Source organism: Lagopus leucura, unplaced genomic scaffold, assembly GCF_019238085.1.
Source record: "Lagopus leucura isolate 7727_CA_CO unplaced genomic scaffold, USGS_WTPT01 Super-Scaffold_100157, whole genome shotgun sequence".
Lineage (NCBI taxonomy): Eukaryota > Metazoa > Chordata > Aves > Galliformes > Phasianidae > Lagopus > Lagopus leucura.
This window is the reverse complement of record NW_024962334.1, coordinates 17648654-17663055: the sequence shown is the minus strand read 5'-3', so window position 1 is coordinate 17663055 and position 14402 is coordinate 17648654. Positions and strand designations below refer to the sequence as shown.

At 42.1% G+C, this 14402-nt stretch overlaps 1 protein-coding gene across 1 annotated transcript in view; it reads right to left on the bottom strand.

Moving 5' to 3' along the window:
- COLQ (collagen like tail subunit of asymmetric acetylcholinesterase) overlaps positions 1-10472 on the bottom strand; it is a 36900-nt gene extending 26428 nt beyond the window's left edge. The window contains exons 1-2 of the mRNA XM_042889201.1: positions 10193-10472; positions 1068-1180 (exon numbers count right to left, since the gene is read on the bottom strand). Coding sequence (XP_042745135.1) covers positions 1068-1180; positions 10193-10472 — 393 coding nt within the window. The remainder of the gene's footprint in view (positions 1-1067; positions 1181-10192) is intronic.
- Between the last annotated feature and the right edge of the window lie 3930 nt (positions 10473-14402).

Sequence of the window (14402 nt, the reverse complement as noted above, 5' to 3'; positions counted from 1 at the left end):
GTATGCTTATGTCCTATCAGAAAAGATACCTATCTCCCCTAGAAATAAAAGCAAGCACTGAGGCAGAAACACCGGGTTATTAAAGTTGCTCTACATCATCCAAGTGAAAAGCCATTTTCCAGAAAAATTCCAACCATAAACTTCAAAGTACAGAGTCCTCACTGAGAATTCACACAGCTCCCACTTTCCTAGTAACCACTTAATTTAATTTTTTTTTTTTTTTTTTTTTTTTTTTAATTTACGGGGAGATGGTGCCAGGAGTAATTTTATATTCAGATTACTTTCTGGAATATTTGGTTGTGGTCCCAAACTCATTCTCACTGAGGGGCCTGAAGCAATACACCATGTTTCCTAAGGGGATCTTTTCTCTGAGTCTTCTTCCCAGGAAACCATGGCACAGGCAGGAGAGGGTTAGGCAAGGGATGAGAAAAGGTTTTGGGTTGGGGAAATAACTGAGCTCAATCCCATTATCTTTGAAGGCAACGGGATTTTATGCTGTATTTTTCCTTGGATTAGTTCTCATCAGAAATTTTTCTGATCACTATATGTATATAGTGCTTGTGATAATTGCTATATTTGGATATGGTAAATGAAGAGTAGAATTAAGAAACAGGATTTACTAGTAGGTGGAAAAATTCATTATGTTGGGATGGAAAACATATTAGAGGTAACAGGCCCTGGTAATAAGTGCATGTGGTCAAACTGCTGTACCATATACCCACTGTATACCATGTGCTGTTTATGTTAACGTGTATGGATGGATACATACCATATAAAGCAGGAGTATCCATATGTGTGTGAGTGAAAAATCCATACCAGCTACTCAAACACACCCTTCATTTTTGCATAATGGTGGGAACAAATTCCACAGAAGGATTTTGGGACCTTTATGTAACAAAGGCAAAAATGATGCAAAATAGGACATCTGTAGCCAGATCTGTAGCTGTCACAGCCAGAGGTGTTTGCTGAGTGACACCATGAAGAAGTGCTCAGAAAGGACGTGTCAGTCTTTGTCAAACATCAAAACTCATGTAAGAAGAAGAGGAAGGCCCCTCGGCCACACTTACAGAGCTCCAGTCATGCCTGAGGCGCGGTGGCGGGAACATGGGCGGCGGCGGCGGGATGAGGAAGCAGCACGCTCTGTGGGGAGGCTGCTGCTTCTGTTCCAAACAAGGGAGATCTGTTCAACACAAACACTCATCCGTTGTCTTGAACACCACAAATATTTCTCACAGAATAAGGTGAGCTTCCATTCCACACCACTTTTCTACATCCTGTGTCCACTGAAGCATCTAAGCAAAAATTTCAGATTCCATGCAGTCCCTCAAATATACAATGTCCCTCATATTCTGAAGGCTATGCTGAGTCCCAATCACTTAACACGGCAATGAAATAGGCCTATTTCTCTCTCTCACTCTCTCTCTTGTTGTTCTAAAAGTCTATTAGAAGCAGCATCTTCCTGTTCCCATCAAATGCAGTAAATATTTATTTGTGTCTGTTGGCTTTTACTCTGAACACTGGCAGCCAGAACGGGTGTCTGTGAAATGAGGGGTGGCAGGGAGCCAGATACTGTAGGAAGAAAAGCCTATGGTGAAGTATCTGGTATTAATTGAAAATCCCCAAATTAAGTTTATAGGAAGATAAACTTGGCAAAATTGCTACATTTGTGTGCAAATCGGTTGCAGGCCTGCTTTTGTCACATCTTAGGGTAAGACAGATTTCTCTAAGGGGCAGAAATAAGTGCAGGTTTTCAAATGTCTCAGAAGATGTATTACATCATGTTTCACTACCCCACATTCATGGGGACAGCATTTCCCCAGTCCTGATGCACAGAAAGCAGCTGTCCAGATGAGTGTGGTTGTTAAGACCTCAGAGTGGCTGCCCAAGCAGCAGCTCAGGTGCTCTCTCAGCTCCTTGGGTGTCAGTGACAGACCCACTGGCGATGGCAGGGGTCACCTCAGGCATGTAGCCACTTGTACACAGAGGCCAGTTGCAGCTGGTTCCACTGATGCCGGGTTAAATCAGACCTTGCCTGTAGAGACAATCTACGCACAGGGTTCAAGGGAACGCATTTCATAAACTTCATTTCAGTTACCTTTCTTAACAGGAATATTTATCACAAAGTTCTATTGCTTTCCTTTCCCAAAAAAAAAAAATCACCACAGATTGCTATTGGCACCAGTCTTCAGAAGTGACTTATGCTATTCAGGCTTTTTTCTCTAACGAAACTATTTGAGATGATATCTTTGAGAGGTGAGACAAAGGGTCCACAATAAAGACTTTTCTCCTCAACTTTTCCTCCAAAGTTTGAACTCAACAAAAAGCTTCAGTTCATGCACACAATAAAATACAGAGATAAACAATACAGCCTGACCCTGATTTCAATTACTGTTAAACAGCTGTAACAAAGGTCTTGAATTTTAAGCCTACATACTTCTGGGGTTTTCTTAATTCCAGGACTGTATTTGAACATGTTGCATTGGGACTAAAATGCATATTGTTAAAAAAATGCATATTGTTACGTGCAGCTTGTAATCTAAAAAGACATACAGTTTGATTATGATTTATTATTATCTTAGGCTACATGACAATATGCTGTTTCTTAGTAATGCATTATTCTAGATCAATTTCAGTAAGTTTATTGTCATTCAACATGAATATCAGAAATGGTCTGACATGGCTTAATTGCTAAGAGATCACTAACAGTCACTGTAGAAGGTTTGCATTGCTGCAGTTGTAATACTACTTATAAAATAAAAACAATATTAAACGAAGAAATTAGGAAATTAAATATTTTGTACTTCAAATATTTTGCAAGGATAAGATTAACTATAAGTGTGCATCTACAGTTTTAACTGTATACTTACCATGTCCTCATGAGCAAAGTCAAGTTCTGGGTTATAAAATATTGGGATATTCCTTTTCTTGGAATCTAAGTTTGAAATTCTTTGAAACATTTTTTATTATGAAAACCATTAGAGCTAACAAAGTTGGCAGCAAAATAGCCATTGATTTCCTTGTTAGGCTAGCTGGCTGTAAGCAAATGCAATTTATATTGTTAGGCTCCAGGTCAGCTTTGTTTGCTAAATACAGCTTCATAACACTCTAGTCCCCATCAGTGGAAAAAATCTCAGCCCAAGAATAGGGCTGTCAGTTTTCTGTGAAATGCAAAAGCCCTGCCTACACAGGGAGTTTGTTTACACATCTTGTATGGAAACTGCCCTTCCAACATCTTTGATACCAAAGAAAGTATTCAGTAAGAGAAGGAAGACAAGATGAAAAACTCCTTATTGAACTCATCTAAATGGCAGTTGGCTTCAGAGAGCATAACAATTAAAATAATCAGAAAGTGTTAAGTGTTTTCAAATTGAAATTATTTTTACTATTCAAAAAGTACTCAAGAAAGTGACTACCTCAATTTATAGGTATAGGAGTAGTGGTTGCTTCAAGAAATAAGGTATTTTAGATCGGCTGTTGCATTGTTTCACTGCATTGCTGCAGACTGCTTACTTCTGGTGCTGGCTGGAAGTCAAAAGCTGTGATGTGAGATAGTCCAAAGCAGAGCCGGAGAAGAGATGGGCACTGCCTGGGCCATCCAGAGCAGGGCCCATACAAGGGTCCCGAGCCCTCCTAGATCTGATCCTAGAGCTAACCTAACATTGCGAACCCCCGTGGCTACTACAAAGGTAACAGAAGTGCTGCATCAGGTACAGCATAGATTTACAGGATTCAATTGCAATAAATGGTATGTAAACTGGGAAAGTGACCTCTGCGCTGCAAACACGAAGGTGTAGGCTAGCTGGATCAAGGACAATGGCAGGAAAAAAATATTTAACATGTGTTTCCCTCCCTATTTGCAGCCACATTCATCTCACAAACCCTGACCAGAAGCCGAGCTGCTTTCCAAAGCCGTGTCCCCAGTAGCTGCACAGTGGCCTGCCTGTTCACTGGCTGGCATGGCCAACCCACCGGACACCTCTGGCCACTGACACCCAGCCCCAAGTGCTTCCCCACTTGGATGGTGGTCAGAATTAATAATAATCGAGCTGGGCAGATGAGTTAGTTAATGAATGTGGGCTTGCCGGCTGAAACTGAGAGCTTATCTGTTTTCCCTCTGTTCATTCAGGCTCCTCTCAACTGCTTTGCAAGGATGGCAGCTCGCCACAGGCAGCGGCCATCAGGTGTTACCCTGTGTATCTACTCAAGGTGACCATTTCTTCCCTTTGAAATCAGAAAACGTTAAGAGCTGCCAAAGTGCTCGTTCCCGGGGCAGGGAGCCGCATGAGGAGGCGCGGGTGAAGGTGGGCAGGTAGAGCTGGGGTGCTCCAGACATGAGCTCATGTCTGGAGCTGGGTCAGACAGCTGAGCTCAGGAACAGGGTACATCTCTCTGTCCTCATGAACACAAGCCTTATGGCCTAAATATACCCTTTTCTATGTATCAGGTGATGTAAATATAGCAATGAAATGCAGCAAGTCTACAGCTTATGCACTGATATCTGCGCTGCAGGAGCTACAGGATGGAGCTATCTCCCCATCCCCTTTGATGAAACAATAAATACTCCAGCAACGGATAGAAATATGAAAATATTGTGTCAGAAATCCTAATCCCCAGGGTGGCTACCAGTTGTGGCAGAATTTACACGCATTTCACCATCTGCCATATAGACTGAAGCTGTCATAATAAATAAATACACAGAAATGTTTAAAATGAGCTGGCGCTCAAAAACTCTTGCAGATAGCATGGACCCTGGCATGCTGCCTAGTCAGTATTCACTCAGACAGTTTGGGTTTGCTTCTATTGGCTTCCACTTGCTGAGGTCCAGGGCCCTAGACACAGCTCACAGATGCTGGCAGCTCTATATGCTTTTTCTCCATGCATGAGAAGTTGAGGCACAGAGAAGTCAAGCAACACCCCCACAGTCATGGATGACTTGATAACAGAATGGGAATGAGAGTTTCAGTCCTGTCAATTGCAATACTTCATCCCAATAATGTTATGAATCAATTATAAAACTCATTTTCTTGACATACTATAATGATGTTACAAATACATTGAGCATTAAAGAGCTTAGTACCACCCTTAGAAGAGCCTGAAGCCCTAAGTCTTCATGCAAGATGGCTGCTGTGTCAGACTTCTGCCTGCTATTCACTGTCACACATTCCTCTCCCACTTTGTGAGATCAGTAGCACCAGAGCAGACAACAGTGCCATCCCTCTCCAACTGCAAGACTGGCATGGATCAGAAGTGTGCTTGGCTTTGATGTTGGTCCACTGTGTGTTCAGACAGTCCCAGACAATCCATCGGGGGACATGGATGTTGCTGTACACTCTGAAAGGTACCAGAGAAATGCTTTCAAATTCCTGTTAGAAACTTTGATACCATGGACTACATTAATTCCTTGTGACTGCCTCACAGCAACAGAATCACAGCCCAGCTGACTTTATTCCCTGGCCTTTCACAAAGAAATAGCTCTGATTGACTTGGTGTTGTAAAAAATCATGGCTTTGTAGGTTGGAGAGACTAAAAGAGTCCACTGATACTTTTCCATAGGCACAAGAAAACTGAAACTGCAGCCCTACCTTCTTTAAGTGAAGCATCTCCATATATTTGCATGCAAGCCTGGATACATATATACTAGCAAAAAACAAGTAACAGCTGCTTTTCTCTTTCCACCCACTCTGACAGAACTCTTTTGCACTCTTCCTATACTCACCTTTCCCTACATCCATCTTCTATTCCAAATGCTCTATTCCCACTATAGTTGTCTGCAAACAAAGAGCATTCCCCTGATACCCTTCTCATTAAAGAGATGATTCCTTGGAGAAGAGAAGGGAAGAAGTACATTTAGGATAGTTTCTGTGAATTCCTATTGGCTTTTGCTCCCTCTCCTATTCTAGATCCTTCTCAAAGACTTCCCCTTGAGGGCTGAAAGGGCTTTTCCCATTTCCTTCTACCTACTATGCTACAGCATGAAATAGGTTAGCAAAGCCTCCATACTAAAAATTGCCATGATCTATAAAACATTCAACACTTTCCATTTTAGTCAGTACACTGTAAATTTTCTTTCTTTGTGCACATCTCAACCCCTATGGTTTCCATGCTGCCCTGTGTGCCCAGCACTGCCAGCCAAAACAGCACCATGCCAATTCCTGTGCTCACATCTGCCTCAGGTGGCAGAACTTGTTCACCCCAAACAAGTCTGAGGTGCCCTCTCCAGGGGAACTTCTGTAGCCTGAAGCCAGACACCTGCTTCGCTTGTAACACAAGGCATGCCCACAGAAATAAAATGGAACTGGCCTCCAGCTTGTCCCATCTGCCAGTACTTCGGGAGTCCCGGTTTGGTATTTCAGGATGCTTATCAGCTTACCACTAGAAGCCAGCTGTGCTGACCTTTATATTAAACCAGGGTGAAATAGGAACGCCTGGTCCTTTGACCCGATCATCTGCATTTCCTGCAGTAAATGAAGGTTCACGATACTCATCCTAAGCAGCAAATAGCTGAGCCCTTTCTATTTGCATTTTAGCCAATTTTGTGATTTTATTTTTTTACAATTTGTGTATTTTCAGTCAGTAATTCAGATTCAAATAGGTTGTGCCCTGTGGAGCCCACAGCTCCCTTCTTTTGGGAAAGCAGAGACAAAGGCAGAGAAGGTGTTAGGAACACTGCCAAGTAACATTCAGTCCCGTTCCATTTGTTTAAATTAATCAACTGTACTTTTTTCATAAGGCTTTGCGTTGAATATTGATCTCAGGAAAAAAAAATCAATCAATTGATACATTTGTATGATACATAAAAGGAAGTTTGGGTCAGAAAAAGCACAGATACTGCTCTTCTCCAGCTCCTGGAGGTATATCAAATACTTTCTGTCTCCATGCAAAGCCCAAGAAACCTGCAGCATGGATGAGCAGAAAAGGGGAAGAGGAAGGAGAGGATAGCAGAGAATCATAGAACTGTTTGAGTTGGAAGGAACTTCTAAAGGTCATCTAGTCCAACTCTGTATCTGCGCAGTGCCCCATCCAGCCTGACCTTGAACATCTCCAGCAATGGGGCTTCTACCAATTCTATGTGCAACCCGTTCCAGTGCCTCACCATCCTCACGGTAAGAAACTTCTTCCTTCTATTCAATCTAAAGCTCCACTCCTTTAGTTTGAAGCCATATCCCCTTGTCTCGTCCTCTTCTTTCTTACAGACCCCCTTTAGATACTGAGGGGCTTCTCTCACATCTCTCTGGAGCCTGCTCTTCACCACAGCCATGTGCTTAAGTGTGTTATAATGTTGTACTATTAATCCCTATAGCACTTTCCTTGAGATGATGCTTCAGCACCAGGGGAATCCCTGTTTGGTGCTGACATTGCATTCAAAATACTTCTAGGAGCAACGATGCGCTATTGCTTGAGTCTGATGGGACTATAACATGGAGTTGGCAGCAAAACAAAATGATGCAGATTGTTATTCTTTGCCTAATTATTCTACATATGTGCTTCTCCCTACCAGTTGTTTATCTCGGCTTTACAGTTAGCAGCTTGTGACATGTGAACACTTATATTTGTGACCTAACGCTATAGAAAGATGTGTGAAACAGTAGTTTCAGCCCAGAAGTTTTCAGATACATTTGGAAAATACTTCTCTGTAATCTTCCAATTGTAGGAAAGACAAAACATTGCTGAAGAACATCTTTGCTGTTGATTGCGGTTCGTTTTAGAGTTTGCAAGTATAGTGCTGAAATCTATTCTTTAAATGCAAAATTACATCCTGGTGCCAGATTCAAATAATTCAATCAGCTTACAGTCACAGACTATTTGAAAAATCATTAAAATCACTGAGAATTTAAATGGAATTAATTCACCTTCTTACACACTGTGAGATTTCTACTAGAAAATAGAGAACCAACTAGAGAATTTAGCAGGCTGTGAGGAGCAGAGCCCTGCAGCAGCTCTTATCAAGGGTTGCCCATATCATAAACTACTGCTGCCTGAAAGATATTTGGCCAGAAAACAAGCCTGTCAGCCCCAAGCACACACTCTGACACTACGCCACCCTGAGAGTTACACCTTTACATGTGGCACTACTGCTCTAAAATACTCCTCCTTATCTGCAATTATTGTTATTCTGTCTTGACTGGTGCAGATTTAAGGACTCAAAGAGTTTTTGTATCTCCCTGCTACACAGCTGAGTTGCTGATGAACTATAAAGGTACACTTTTTTTCCCCAAAGAACTGGTGCTGACAACCCCAGGCTGTGCATTTCCCTTCTACTCCCTATTTCCTCTTCCACTACATTGCCACAAGATATATGAACTTTCCCCCTCGGAAGGGCCTATCCCCTAGGCTGTTTTTTTTTTTTTTTTTTTTTTTTAAATGATAACAATTTTTATGTCATCTCTGGGCACTGAAGTATATTCCACAGGAGAAAAATCACTGCATAGGCAACGCCAGGCCATGTGAGCATTAGGGAGATGAACCTTGTGTTTGTCTGGCTGGGATCTACTAGCTTCAAGGCAAGGTAAAGCCCATCAAAACAACTTTTGAGGTCTAACAACTTACATGTTATTGCAAGGCCATTTCTCATCAGATAAAATAAGTTTTGATGGTTTCTGTACCTCAGCATTAATTAATATGAACTTTTTGGAGAAATCCTACCCAACATAATAGAGATGATAACAAATGAAAATGCTTTTTAGCGTTGCAGAGAACTCAGCAGAAAAACATACCAGTTTCTAGAGGTTTGACAGATGGATTTATTTGTTTTTTAAGGGATGCCTTTTTTCAAGCATTAGGCTTCCCTAAATGCTATCTTAAAAGCTATCTGAAATGACTGCGGAAATCTAATGGCCATGTTATTAAATGCTATGGGACTTTTCCCCAGATGATGACTGCACAACCCTTTGGCCCACAAAATCTTATTATTCAAATATTTCTAAATGAATGATCTGTTCAAACCACGGGGGGTTAAATACAGTGTGTTAGTTCTGTGTATTTCAAAAGCTTTGCTTAAACAAACAAGCAAACAAACAAACAAACAAACATAGGTGAAATCACTTGTCTCACTACTGCAGTTTAGTCCAGAAATCTGTTGTCCTGCACAGGCTGTCCTCCTGATCATTATTCTCTGTCAGAATCATAGAATAATCAAGGTTGGAACAGACCACTAAGATCGTCCAGTCCACCCACCAACCCATCCTCACCATGCCCACTAACCATGTCCCTCAGTGCTACAAATGCCTTGAGCATAAACCATAAGGTTGGCTGTGGTAACACAGAAACATGAGAGAGATGGAGAGAGAGAGATCGTGCACCTTCAACTCTATGTCTAAAGTTGATTTTATGTACAGTTTTGGAATGTGCACCCTTTTGGAGGCTGTCTTAATGTCAGAAACACTGGGAGGATCTGAAGGCAAAACTGATGCCTCCCTACAAGTCTCACCTGAACCATCCCAAATTTGATGCAAAAGAAATCTAGGATTCTAGCTAGAGGCGTCTTTCAGCTATAAATACCACAACATGATGAGAGTTCCTCCAAGCAGAGATGGGGTTGGAGTTCTCATTCCCCTTCTCCTTCCTTTGCACAGAACGTGGGTAGAGGGGAGTCTTGCTGACCGCACTGTAAAACCTGCTAAGTGGGATTTGCAGTGCTCTGGCTCAGCTGACAAGTAATTTGCTTTGCCTTTGCCTACCAGGGATTTTCCATGCAGTGGACTCTTGTTTGCTATGTGAGCCATCCGAATATTTGTTAGTGTCATAGCCAGAGCCAGATGATGTTTATTCTGCTAACATCCAGTCGAGCTCCAGCAGCACTCATTGAGGTCAGGGCTTTATTTATAGAAGCAGATATACATTGAGATTCATTTTTTTTCCCTTGCTGTAATCCACCTAGGATCATCCAAAATAGAAAGAAACAGGCAGACGTGCAAGTAATACATTAATTGGGCCAGGTCCTCTGGCAGCACGCATTAGTGCAGCACCAAACCAGTCAGAGAAAAAGCATTTTAATGTGGCTGGGGCTCCTCTCTGTTATTTCTCACTGGGAAGGGCATAAAACCAGAAGTAATAAAGCAAAAGCCACCAAGCAAGAAATACGTCCCAGATCTGCAAGGGAATTTGCCAGTCCTATGCTCTCACTTGCTGGGAAGTGCAAGAAGCAGCGTGCAGGTCCGAGGGACGCAAAGCAAAGAGACTAAAAGCAATTTACCTGCTGAGAGTGAGAAGGCATTGTCAACGTAGGGGCTGTGAGAGAAAGCCCAGCAGGAGAGAAGCTGCAGGTACAGTCCCCAGGTGGCCATGCTGAGGGTGGGCATGCTGCTACCAGCCGCGGGCACGGCGAGCTGCGGGCTCCGCTCTGCCTCCTGCTCGCTTCCTCTTCCTCGCCGGCCGCGCGTCTGTGCGGCTGTGTGGCTGCGTGTGTGCACGGCTCTCGCCCGCTCCCTCTCTCGCCGTGCCTTCAGGAAGAAGGAATGCCAACCATTTCCCATTCACTCTTCTCCTTATACTAGGCACGGTTATATTTAACTCCCGCGCTGGATCAGTTGCCCCCATTGTGGATGTTAGCTGCTAAAACGGTGGCGGGGGGGATTCTGTTTGGGTCACAGAAGCAAAAAGATTATCATTTGGATGATAATAATAACGAGCTGGAAAGAGAGAGATTATCAACTCGACTATAAACAGCATCCGTTGGTGCCGTCAACCAGACACCGACGTCAGGAGGGCTAAAATCCCTGAATGATCATCTTCTACAGGTCGTTAATTGCTTAATGAGAGAGACTAGCAGTGATCTGATGTGTTTATGGATGACAGTGCTTTGCAGTCGCGCACAGAGCTGAGCGATACCACTGAGGGTCTGCAGACACAGACCAGATCAGTATTTGGTGCTGTAAGTGAGATGCCAGCATCCCTACTAGTGATGCATCACACGACTGCAAGTAGTGCACTGACAGCATGCAACAGGTGAGAGAAACTATACAAGAATCACTACTTGTGATTGGCTGAAATGCAGTCAGCTCTGTAGCAATGGCAGCACTGCTGGAGGAAAACAAAACTCACATTTTTGGAAAAGCAACCCATGCCTTTGTCACCTGCACAGCAGTCTGAGGTCCCTCTGGTGTCCAGCCAGCAAGGCTTTGCAAATAAGCTTCATAATGAGAATAAGAGGCTAGAAGATGCATGAACAATGGAAAAAAGTCCTTGAAATGCAAAATATTCACCTCTGGAAATGTTTGACCAGCTCAACACTCATTTCAAGCAATGACTGAGTAATTTCAAATCCCTCTGAAATCCTCCTGCAGTCTGGTAGAAACTGAAAAATTGGTAGAAGTTTGTAGTACAAAATACATTGCTTGAAAAGGAAATTAATGAATCCAGTAGTACCATGAAGAACCAAGATCAGACAGCAGGACACATGTTTTTCCTTTCTTCCACCACCCTGTTATCAGCTTGTGTACTTTGGTCTCTGAACTAGAAATGGAACATGGAAATGCATGATCAGGTAAAAAAAAAAAATATGCAGTGACATCTTGCATAAGGATTAGTGCAAGGATTTCCATCACAAACTACATTCACCCTTGTGACACAAAATAAGGTAGGGACAAGGAAAATATCTCTTCCTCACAAGGACGAGTGCTTTCCTGAAATGGCCAGAAGCAAAACAGAAAACCAGGGCTACAGCTGAGCTCCAAAAGAAGTCAACTTTGCAGTCATTTCTCAATAGAAACGTTTGGTCCATCTGTTCTTCAGTGAAGAACCCTGATCGAAAATACATGTTTTGTCAGCTTTCTTCTCTTTTTTGACTTAACATCTCCAACACTCCAAAGCCCAAGCCTGCTTTACTCGAGCCAACTCAGTCAGTGCCAGACTTCCTTCTGTAGGCGCACACCTGAGGCAAACACACCATCTTCCAAAAGAAAGCCTGAAAGGACATGTTCAGATTTAAATTTGAAGAGATCTCTTTGTTGTGATGCAGCTGTAGTTCACCACAGTTTTTAGGGGAACTACCATGAGGTCATCAGAAATAAATGCCCTTGCTGCAATCAGCAGGTGCAAGCGTTTGTTTTGGTTTTAAGGCATCGGCCTTACCAGCTGAAATTGCTGGCAAAGCTGCTGAGAGTTTCAGCTGGAGAAGAATGAAGTCAATTAGAAATAAAGCAGACAGCAGCTGTATGCTTTTATATGACTTCGTGATAATTGGCACTCCACAGTAGATGACAAGGACACACGCACACAGGGCTGCTTCCTGGCCTCTGGGGCATTTGCTCACGTGACAGAGATGATCCCAAAGAGAAGTGCTACCACATAGCAAAGTGTCTTACACAGTGTGAGAAGCTTGACAGATGTACGTTTTTCAGCCCTTGAGCTATCTATGCCCTGTGAACCTACTCAGCCAAGCAGTTCATGCCTCCAGTTATTCCCATGGGCTCATAAAGTCAATGGAAAGCTTCTGCTCCCTTCAGAGGGAGCTGCATAACATAGTGAAGGCTGCTGATCTGAGAACAGAAGTTCTTGTCTCTATCATGCATATAGTAATTTATAATGTTTTTATCTTCCTTCTATATTCACTGCAACTGCTATCAGCATTGAAGGGAAGATCAACATTAACGTGATTAAAGTGATTTAACACTGAGGATCCTATACATTTTTTTGAATAAAAAGAATCATCTTTTTTCATGAAATCATTCAGTTGCTAGGAAAAAGAGGAGTGTGTACTACATGGTTCATACTTGTGTCTCACCAGAACTGTTGCTTTAATGCCAGTAGTAATCATCAAATAGAACACCATGTTTTCAGTAGGATTTCTATTTCAGATGCTGTTAGCTTAAGAAAGAAACACAGGACAGTACAGACACCATGTGGTTTCCAAGTCTTATGAGATACCACCATGGCCTAAAGTAATAACATTGTTTGGAAGACTTGGCTTAAAAATCTTTCAACTGTGAGAATCCCAGAAACAAAAATCATCTCCAATCTGACATTCAAAGAAATGGAATGCCATAGTGTTACTGCAGCGAATCAACTGCAGTTTTAAAAATCCTATTTTGAGTAGATGCCATAACAGCTAATAAAACGTCAAAAGCCAACTAGCTTTTACATATATATTCTCATTTAAAGCCTGACCACTTTACCTGTTGTTGCTTGATCTTTTCAGCCCAGAGATGAGCCCTTAGAAGCAGATGAAAGATCCTGCTGATCTACCATGTAAATAGAATTTACAAACCCCTCTCTTCTGTTTTAATTAAGAATTAATGAATACTTGTTAAAAAGAAGGCTGTTTCTCAGTCCTATTCACTTTCTACTGGCAGATTCTTTATCAACAAAGAAAATGCAGGAGTTCAGACAAAATATCATTAAACTCAGGGTTCTGAATGAGCACAGTTCTATTGAAAGGGAAAAAGATAATCAAGGCTTTCCAGTTCAAAAGACTCAACAGTCTTCTGCTGAGTGGGGCAAAGGTAAAACACAACCCAGTGTTAATCCAATAATTCAATGACATGATGTCTGCAAAGTAGTACAGAAGAATTCTGCTCATTCAATTAGCGTGGGAGATGGAAGATTCTTTATAATTAGGTTTTCCTTGCAAAACTTGTTAGTTATTTAGCAACAATAGTTTTTCACAATAAAAATATCTGCTCAGGTTCACACACCTGCATTGTTTATGCCTAACGTTTGGATTTAGTACTTGGACAGTGTAGCTAATGTTCATCATGTCTTTGCTGATGAATTTAGATTTAATACGGAAGCCTGTACAGAAACAGACCCACAAAATGCAATAGAGAAAACTCACCAAACTCTGACTTCCCAGCTGCCCTGCGCCAGCCCCCAGCCAGGTACCAGAGCCCCATGCAGACTTGAGGGTGAGGCACCACCCAATGATGAAGTTGAGATGAGCCACTGCATGAGTACATTCTAAGGGCAGCACATTGATGCCTAGCAACCTCCTACAGCATTAAAGAGCTATAATTAAACATTAAGGGATAATGCCAAGTGTTTTCCATCAAAGCTGTGAGAAGAACCCCACTGTACCCTTGTAATCCTGGAAGGCACAACAAGGACAATTTTCAAACAATCATTCAGCTGCTGACTTTTATAACATGACTCCTCTTCCCCTTTCCTGTTTGTTTCATCTGCCTCTTAGACCTTGTTCTTCAAACTGAAAGTCATTTGAATGTTATGTTTGAAAGTCATTCCACATTTGCTGTGCAATTGTATACAATTTTGTACAATAGCAAGGCTGTCCGAGGCAGAAATGCGTGCATACTTAATGTGGCAGACATGTAGAAAGACACAGCTAAATGCAAGCATGTGCTGTAAAAAAAAATACACAGTTAGGAATCCCATGAAGTTGCTGAATGTGTCAATCAAACCTATGGAAAGCCTGATGGCTCCTAAAGATGTTTAGGTACAAGGTTATTTGG